Source organism: Gavialis gangeticus, unplaced genomic scaffold (genome assembly GCF_001723915.1).
Source record: "Gavialis gangeticus isolate Ggan-Ray unplaced genomic scaffold, GavGan_comp1, whole genome shotgun sequence".
NCBI lineage: Eukaryota > Metazoa > Chordata > Crocodylia > Gavialidae > Gavialis > Gavialis gangeticus.
In genome coordinates, this window is record NW_017729015.1 from 245,891 (window position 1) to 255,781 (window position 9,891).

The 9,891-nt window shown below is 44.6% G+C and overlaps 1 protein-coding gene and 1 long non-coding RNA gene across 5 annotated transcripts in view; one reads left to right on the forward strand and one right to left on the reverse strand.

Moving 5' to 3' along the window:
- The window catches only part of EYA3 (EYA transcriptional coactivator and phosphatase 3), a 156,631-nt gene that overhangs the window by 113,346 nt on the left and 33,394 nt on the right, over positions 1-9,891 (forward strand). For all 4 annotated transcript variants that reach the window (XM_019512107.1, XM_019512106.1, XM_019512109.1 and 1 more), the window contains 2 exons: positions 34-92; positions 7,228-7,388. In XM_019512107.1, the coding sequence (XP_019367652.1) occupies positions 34-92; positions 7,228-7,388 (220 nt within the window). The remainder of the gene's footprint in view (positions 1-33; positions 93-7,227; positions 7,389-9,891) is intronic.
- Positions 2,307-2,646, reverse strand: LOC109293958. The gene is made up of 3 exons (XR_002096430.1): positions 2,489-2,646; positions 2,391-2,393; positions 2,307-2,318 (listed from the first exon to the last, which is right to left on the reverse strand). It is a non-coding gene; the product is annotated as an uncharacterized LOC109293958 (long non-coding RNA).

The following is a 9,891-nucleotide window of genomic DNA, read 5'->3' on the forward strand; positions in this document are numbered from 1 at the left end:
TTTTTTTTTTTTTTTTTTTTTTGTCTCTAACAGGAGTGTGACCAGGTTCACATAGATGATGTCGCTTCTGATGACAATGGACAAGACCTAAGGTGGTGGTCTACTGAGGAAGGGTGTGGAATTAATGACAAGCTTAAAGCTGCTCTGGTTGGGATGGTCTGGTGGGCAGCTTCACAGCTAAGCATTTCAGCATGACTCTGGCAGGATCCACTTCTGGGCTCTGTCATTGTTTGGGACCTTAAAGTGGGTAAAGTGGTCAATAACTTTCCTTTTGAGTGATGACGGCAGTTAAAGTTTTTGAGATGATGGATATCTTCTCATATTATTATAATTATTTCATTAAGCTTTGTTTGTGTGTTCAATATAATACAACTTTTAGAAAAACCAATGGTCCCAGCCTCCTAAATCGTGCCCTCTGAAAGCTTTGCAGAGGCCTTGACCAGATCCCATGTTAATACAAGTAGGTTGATGAATTGTCTTGGAAGATGAACAAGATCTGGTTCCATACAGTCATGTTTTATCACAAAGGTACAGTCTCCTAATTCCAGCTTCATGCTTTTCCTGTATTGGGACAGCATAAGAAGATAAGATGGAAATAGTCATTCTGTAAAGCAGGGGTCATCAAACTATGGGCCATGGATCAGATCTGGACCATGAAGTGCTTGCATCCAGCCCATGGTGGCATGGAGGATTGGCAGCATGCATCTTGGTCTGGTGTGTTCTCCCTCTATGCACTGCATTGTGCTGCTGATTTGTCTGCAGCACCCCTGCCCCCTCTCCCTCTCCTATAGCACCCACCACTCACTGTCACAACTAGATTTGGCCCTCTCCATGCTATTGGGGATGGAGATCAGCAGTGCATGATAAAGGCAATGGCAGACAGTGGAGGCAGCACCAGGTGGCCTGGGTGCAAAGGATGGGGGTAATGTGGAGAGGAGTGGGAGCCTATCACTCTAGAAAGTTGCCAACCCCTGCTATAAAGTGATGAATGTAGCCATGCAATTATACCCTTGTTTGGTATCTACGTTGTTTAGTCCTTTGAACTTCACTGTTGACAATCATAATGTAATGCACATTGAAAGGCATAATTTAAATGGACTTTCATTCAAAATTAACACCTGGGGAAGAAAGACTACATTATGATTGTGCAGATATCTATGAAAGCATCTTAGTGGAAAATTAAACCAAACAAGGTTAGGTTTAATTTAAAAAGTTGGAGGATTTATAATATCATGCTGAGCCTTGAATACTGTATTCAGTTCTCATTATATGTGACCTGACAGTAGAAATAGTACAAGCATTTTAAAGGGGAAATAAAAAAACATGTTAACAGATTAGTTTGACTGCGGTACAGTACCTGTAGACCTTTGGTTAAATACTTAATGAATCATAAATACATAGGGGAAAGAACTATTCATAGTAAGTAGCACAAGTTCAGAAAACCAGGAGTGTGGATGTATGACTCATAGAATCATAGAAATTTAACATTGGAAGGGATCTCAGGAGGTCACATCTAGTCTAACCCCCTGCTCAAAACAGGACCATCCCCAACTAGATCATTCCAGCCAGGCTTTGTCAAGCCAGGCTTTAACAATCTCCAATGGTGGAGATTCCACCACCTCTCTAAGTCAGCCATTCCAGTGCTTCACCACTTCCCTAGTGAGAAAGTTCTTCCTAATATCCAACCTAATCCCTCCTTGCTGCAATTTAAGACCGTTGCTCCTTGTTCATTTGCATCTGAGAACAGTCTAGCTCCATCTTCTTTCAAACCACCCTTCAGGAAATTAAAGGTTGCTAATAAATCCCCTCTCAGACTTCTCTTCTGCAGACTAAATAAACGCAGTTTCCTCAGACTTTCCTCAGAAGTCATGTGCCCCAGCCCCTGAACCATTTTCGTTGCTCTCCGCTGGACTCTCTCCAACTTGTCCACATCCTTTCTATTGTGGGGGGTCCAAAACTGGACACAGTACTCCAGATGTGGCCTCACCAGTGCAGAATAGAGTGGAATAATTGCTTCCCTCAGTCTGCTGGCAGCAAGAACACACTGCTGACTCATATCTTTCTTATTGTCCACTTTAACCCTCAGGTCTTTTTCTGCAGAGCTGCTGCTTAGCTAGTCCATCTGCAGGCCATGGGATTCTTCCATCCTAAGTGCAGGACTTTGCACGTGTCCTTGTTGAACCTCATGGGATTTCTTTTGGCCCAATCTTCCAGGTTGTCTAGGTCACTGTAAATCCTAGCCCTACCCTCCACTATCTACTAAACCCCCTAGCTTGGTGTCATCTGCTAACTTGCTTGAGGGTACAATCCATCCCATCCTCCAGCTCGTTAATAAAGATATTAAACAAAACCAGCCCCATGAGCAACCCCTGGGGCAGTCCACTTGATACTGGCTGCTGGCTAAACATTGAGCCGTTGATTACTACCCATTGAGCCTGACAATCCACCCAGCTTTCTATCCATCTTACAGTGCATTCATTCAACCCACACTTCCTCAGCTTGTTGGCAAGAATTCTGTGGGAGACCGTATCAAAAGCCTTGCTAAATTCAAGGTATTTTATGTCCACTGCTTTCCCCACATCCACAGAGCCAATTATCTCATCAGAGAAGACAATCAGGTTCGTCAGGCATGACTTGTCCATGGTGAATCCATGGTGACTGTTCCTAATTCTCCTTCTCCAAGTGCTTAAATGGATTCTTTGATGACCTGCTGCATGACTTTTCCAGGGACTGAGGTGAGGCCGAATGGTCTGTAGCTCCCTGGATCCTCCTTCTGCCCTTTCTTAAAGCTGGGCACTATATTTGCCCGGGCATGCCAGTTTCTGGTTGTCTGGGACCTCCCCTGATCGCCATGAGTTTTCAAAGACAATGGCCAGTGGCTCTACAGTCACATCAGCCAACTCCCTCAGCACCCTCAGATGTATTGCATCTGGCCCCACGTACTTTTACACATCCAGCTGTTTTAAATGGTCCCAAACCTGTTCTTTGACCACTGAGGGCTACTCACCTTCTCCCCAAACTGTGCTGCCCGGTGCAGTAGTCTAGGAGCAGACCTTGCCTGTGAATACCGAGTAAAAAAAGGCATCAAGTACTTCAGCCTTTTCTTCATCATCTGTTCGCTAGGTTGCTTCCCCCATTCAGTAAGGGACCCACACTTTCTCTGATCTTTCTTTTGTTGCTAACGTACTTGTAGAAACCCTTCTTATTGCCCTTCATGTCCCTTGCTAGTTGTGCCTCCAATTGCACTTTGACCTTCCTGACTTCATCCCTGCATGCCCTAGCAATACTCTTATACTCCTCCCAAGTTGTCTGTCCAAGCTTCCGCTTACTGTAAGCTTCCTTTTTGTGTTTAAGCTCACAGAAGAGCTCTCTGTCAAACCAAGCTGGTTGCTTGCCACATTTGCTATTCCTTCTGTACTTTGGGGTGGTTTGTTCATGGACAATCAGTAAGTTTTCTTTAAAATACAGCCAGCTCTCCTGGACTCCTTTTCCCCTCAAACTGCCCTCCCAGAGGATCCTGCCTATCAGTTCTATGAGGGACTCAAAGTCTGCTTTTCTGAAGTCCAGGGTCCTTACACTGCTGCTCTCCTTTATTCTTTTTGTTGGGATCCTGAACTCAGTTATCTCATGGACACTGCTGCCCAACTTGCCATCCACTTCTGTATCCCCCACCAATTCTTTCCTGTTTGTGAGCAGTAGGTGAAGAAGAATATGGCCCCAAGCTGATCTCTCCAACACTTGTCCCATGAAATTGTCGCCAGTACTCTCCAAAAACTTCCTGGATTGTCTGTGCACTGCTATATTGCCCTCCCAGCAGATGTCAGTGACTGAAGTCCCCCATAAGAACCAGGGCCCGTGATCTGGAAATTTGTTAGTTGTCTGAAGAAAGTCTCATCTACTTCATCCTCCTGGTCACCACAACATCACCCTTGTTTTTCTCCCTTCTAAACTTAACGGAGAGACTCTCAACAGGCCTATCTCCAATTTCATACTGGAGCTCTGAGCAATCATACAGCTCTTTTACATACCGTGCAACTCCTCCTCTTTCTCTTCTCCCCTGCCTGTCCTTCCTGAACAGTTTGTGCCCATCCATGACAGTGCTTCAGTCACGTGAGCTATCCCACCAAGTCTCTGTTATGCCAGGCACATCATAGTGCTGTGACTGTACAAGGACTTCCAGTTCTTCCTACTACAGGCAGCCCCAGCTTAATGCTGTTTCACTTAGCGCTATTTCGCTATAATGCTAATTTTAAATTGATACCTGATTTCACTTAGCACTTAGCAAGTTTTGTTATAACGCTCACAGTCATGATCTTGGGTCATTAAAAACCATTGCAGTTGCCATCTTGGGTCATCAGATACTTCCGGTTTTGCTTAATTCTTACTTCATTTAATGCTCGGTTTTTCAGGAACTGATTAAGAGCACTAAGTGGGGATTGCCTGTAGTTTCCCAGGCTCTGTGCTTTTGTGTACGGTCACCTGAGGTAACTAGTTGATTGCCCTGATTTCTCAGGAAGTATGAGAGCACGTCCCCTCTTGCCCCCTCCTGCTTGCTCTTCCTCCAGGTCTCCCACTTCCCCTCTTACTTTGGGGCTTTGTTCTCCATCCCCGGTGAACCTAATTTAAAGCCCTCCTCACTAGGTTAATAAGCCTGTCTGCAAAGGCGCTCTACCCGCTCTTCTTCAGGTGGATCTCGTCTCTTCCTAGCAAGCCTTCTTGGAACAACATCCCATGGTCAAAGAAGCCGAATCCCTGCCAGTGACCACCTGCACAGTTGTGCATTGATCTGCAGGATGCATCTGTTCCTGCCAGGGCCTTCCCCTCCAGAAGGATTGAGGAGAACACGACCTATGCCCCTATCCCCTTCACTCTTGCACCCAGAGCTCTGTAGTCACTCTTGATCTGCTCAGGGTCACCCCTGGCAGTATCATTGGTGTCCCCCTATCATGGGGTAGTAGTCAAGAGGGCCGGACAAGTCTCGGTAATCCTTCTGTGACATCTTGGATCTGAGCTCCAGGCCAGCAGCAGATCTCTTGGGACAACAGGTCAGGCCAGCAGGTGGAGCTCTATGTCCTCCGTAGAAGGGTGTCTACAACCACCGCCACCCATTGCTTCCTCTTCATGGAAGTGGTCTTGATCCTCCCCACCTTGGGGATTCCTAGCCTGGCCTCTTCCACCAATGGAATATGCTCCTCCTTCTCTGTTGCTTACCTTCCATATCTGATCTCCAAGCAAACCACTGCACGTGGGGATGACAACTTCTTGCTTCCAGAAGATACAAGCTTCCACCTTCCTGGGACCACACATGCTCCAAGCCCTTCCTGTTCTAGCACCATCTCAGGCAGTCCTTCCTCCACAGTCCTAGAGGTTTTCTCCAGCATGGAATTGATGAAGTCCTCATGGTGGAGGATGCTTCGAAGCTTTGCTACCTTCTCTTGTAGCTCTTTTACCTTCTGGACATCACCAGAAGGCACCACTCACGCTGCAGGCACTCCCCCACCTGGTTGACACCGGAATCTACAAGCTTCAGTCTGCACAGCACAAAACCAGGACCTGGGTGGAAGCCTCAATGGTGTGTGGTCTTGCCTGGACAGACACCTCACTGGTGGAAGCAGAGGAAGAGCTGGAAGGTAGCAGCGGCTCTGGTATTGCAACGTCCTGCAGTCATGCCTCTGGGTCTTCTAATTTGCAGCCTCTCACTTCATGCTTCTCTTTCCAAGCAGACCTTCCCTAGCAAACTCCTCAGTAGCTCCTCTGTAGCTGGCCTGTTTGCTGTTCCATGGTAAAATTAACAATTTACTGTGGGGTGAAATGTGCGGGTTTACTGCATGTAAGCTGCTCTGTGGATTGTGCCTATGTGCCCATTCTTACTGTGCAGGAGGTAGAAGCCAAACTGCAGAAGCTTGCCCTCATATAAATCCTTCATTTACTTTGGGTGACTGCTGGCCTAATCCACCAGTTGATGGAAGAGAAACAGCACAGTAAATATAAGTTATGAAAATGGGGAACTTGGATTAAAAGAAATGGACTGTGGGTGAATTGCTGGGTGACAGGCAGCAAGATCTTAGAGAGAATCATCAAACATGTAGCTTGTGAGATCCTGCAGGAAGTTGCAGTTTTTGTGTACTACTTAATTCAGCGCCTCCCCCCCCAATGCACACAATGATTGGGGGTGTCTATAGGGCTAAATCAGACTGAGTCTTAGATATCCAGCTTCAGCATTATTAGGTTCTAAAAACATATTTGTTAGTTTAAACAACTTTATTAGGACTTTGTAGGTTAAAAAATAAATATCTCAAAACCCCAAGCATCAGCATACAAACAAGTGTGTGTGTGTGTGTAAAGATTTCAGTAAAATAGTGTCATCTCCTGCCTTGCACTGGGAGATGGTGTTGGTAATGCTGCATATAGTCCTGCTGCCCTTGCTCAACAAAAGTTTGAGAAATGAGGGTTCAGAGGAGGAAAAGTCCAGTTAGAGGATGTGCAAATGTCCAATGTAATTTCTTTAAAATGGGAGGGGAAATTGCTTGCGTGAGCCTGTAGCTAAACAAGTTAGCCAGATCACCTTAACGCTAACCCTAAAACAGAGTTAAAGTTGTAGTGGGGTTGCTACACTTGCATCCCTATAGAACCATGCATATAAGAGTTGCATCTCACAGCTTATATTTAAAGCTATCCTTTGCTATTGATAAACTCATTGGGTCTGACCTAGAAAGGATGAGACATGAAGAGAGTGATGATACTTAATTATTGTAAGTGGTTGAAAGGGAATGTAATGCTACACATGTATAGGAGGTATAATTAGATAATGACAGAAAGTTTACTTGTGGTGGAGAGGTGGAATAATTAAAATGTTCTGTTGCTATTTCACCTGCAAGAGAAGTATATTGCAGGTGAACTGACTGAAGTATATTACTTGACTTCAGTGTATTGCCAGGAAGCGCACACAATCTCTATCTCCAGAGATGGCATGTGATGAAGTAGGCTGTCATCTACAAAAGCTCATGCTTCTTTGAACCAGTTATTCTCTAAGGTGTCACTCTGGCCTACTTTTCTGCCTGTCGTCAATAATGTAAGACTAGCTGTGCTAAGGAAATTCCTGCCTGCTGCACAGGGAAAACTTGATCAGTTATGAACAGAGTATGAAATTAGAACATCCCCAGTTAGGTGGCTTTAAAGCCAGCCTGTCACTACAGCATGCGTAACAGGTTTGTTTTTCTGATATAGCAACTACAGTTTCTCCACGGATGGGTTCACTGGCTCAGCAAGCAGTACAAATAACAGCTCGTCAATGGGTGTCCAAGGTGGAGGGGACTGGATGAGAAAGCTGGCTTTCCGCTATCGCAGAGTGCGAGAAATCTATAACAAATACAAGGGCAATGTCGGAGGTGAGTACAGAGACTGCACACATGCACAGAAGGCAGAAGAATTTAAATCACTAATTGATTTAAATAACTAAGCAAAAAGTCTCAGTCTAAATAATCAAATGTGTAATCAAGTTTTTCATTTGTACATCAGTATTTTCTGAAAAAAAGATGTGTTCTCGTTTGATATAGCTTTTATTTTAGATTTGACAAATCTTTTTCCTGTCAGAGAGGGTACATTGTAACGGTATACATGTATTACATCAGTTATATAGTTTAATATTTGCAGGTTCTTACTAATTTTCAGTGTTAGATATTGGTGAATTATATAAATTCCTTTTTATGAGGCAGCTATCTCTTTTGCCCATTATCTGAATCAAACAGCTGCATCAGGATTGTAACTGGAATTTAATTAAGCAGATGAAACAGCATATAAAAATAAAAAATTAAACTATAAAATAAAATAAAATGATCTTAAATATTTGAGTACATAAACTTTTTGTCAACATTTTTCACTCAACCAAATGATGCCTTGAATAAAGGAATTAAATGTAGTCAGTGAATTGAGCTGATAGTTACAAGCTAGCCTGAGGCAAAGATTTTTGTGGAAGATGTCTTTTAGTGGACCAACTGCATGGTTGACGTTGCCAAATGAAGTGGGTCAGGCTGTGGCAGGGTGTGTCCTTGCCCAGCTGATCTACTTTCTTGGGCAAAATATGTCACCTATTGTCCTGCTTTGGGCAGAGGTCCAATGTGGGACCAGTCAATATGTTCCTCTTGCCCAGAATGTCCCAACATCCCTTACTGCCCCGTGCCTTCTTGTTGGGGCCCTTGATCCCTCACTGACCTGTGCCTCACATGGAGGCATACATGGCTCCACACAGAGCATTAAAGAACTTGGGGAGTCCTACACCTCCATGCCTCACACATCAACCCACATATGCCTTTGCATGAAGCATGGGTTGGTGTGGCTCCTGGCATGGAGGTGTAGGAGAGCGTGCACACAGCATCACACAGAGGTCCTGTCATGGAGGCTTGGAGCACCAGGAATTTCCCAGGTCCTGTACCACCCCATACCTCTTTGTCTGGGACATGGAGGCAAGCATGGGTCAGCACAGGTTCCAACACAGAGGCATGAGGCCCTGGGGATTCCCTGGTTCCTACTGCCCTGCCCCTTGCAGCAATCCATGCCTCTGAGTGAAGGACAGGTCAATGTGGAATCCGGCACAGGTCCCAGTGCATGGGCACTGGACATTCCCCAGGTGCTGTGCCTCAACACAAAGATCTTCATGGGCTTTCCCTGCTTGGAGAGAGACATCCCTGGAGATCCCAGGGTGGGTGGGTGCCTGTAGGCAGGGAACACCTTGAGATTCCCTACAGTGCACCTTTAAGCAAGGAAAGCTGGACAGGTGTTTCTGAAGCTTGAAGGGGCCCAATCCTGTGTGGGAATTTTTGGGGTACAGAGGATCCAGGCCCTCTTGAGCGCCTAGAGCTCCCATCCAGGGCAGCTCTGGGCTGCTCTCTGTCTCCTGATGCAGAGCAAATAGACCTCTGCCTCAATAAAGCAGAACTACTTAACACTGCCTTTTGTCACATCACTGATTTGTCTGTTTGCTCACCATTTGTGCCAGCATAAAAATGTTTATGACAGCACAAATGAGACATCAGGCAATGTTTGTTTCTACCCTTAGGGTGTGTCTACATGAGACGCTACTGCACAGTGGTGACTGCGCATTTACGTAGTACTCGTAAATGCTGTCATGGTGTGGTGAAGTTTCAGTATTTCAAAAATGTCTACATGATGTCAGCTGAAAATCAATCTTCGCATGAAGTCTCATAGTGGGCTGAAGTCCAGTACTGCCTGCCAGGTTACTGAAGAGTTTGTAAATGGCATGTACTCATGCGCTATATCTTGTAATGTTTTTAAAATGGCCACTTTTTAAATTCATTTTTCTCATTTTTCATACTTTTTGTGATTCTTGAATTGTGTGCAAAGCTACTTGCTATAAGTTTCATATGATATACAGTAAGTGGGTATCCAGTAAATGCAAGTACCTTAAAATGTGCATAAACCATCTTTTCCTTAGATGATTTGTAAATAGATTGTTTTTAAAACAACACTATTTCAGTAGTGCAGGCATGCTGTTGTAGCCATGATGGTCCAGGAAATTTGTGCAAGGCAAAGATTTTTGTGGATGATATTTTTTACTGGACAAACTGTATGTTTGGAATAGACATAGACAAAATTTTTAAACCACTTGAAACATAAATTTATGGGAGTAACCTTAAATTAGTATTTTCTTGCACAGCATGACATAGAAAGGTTAAAAAATAAATTTACTAATCAGTTGATTCAGATTACTTAGTTTTATCCCTATAGAATCATAGAAAATTTGGGTTGGAAAGGACCTCAGGAGGTCATCTAGTCCAGCGGTTCTCAACCTCTTTTGTACCAGGATCCATTTGTAAAGATCAGTGGCCAGTCCTGACCCACTGCCCCCTGGCCCTGCTGGTGCCCTTCACTCCT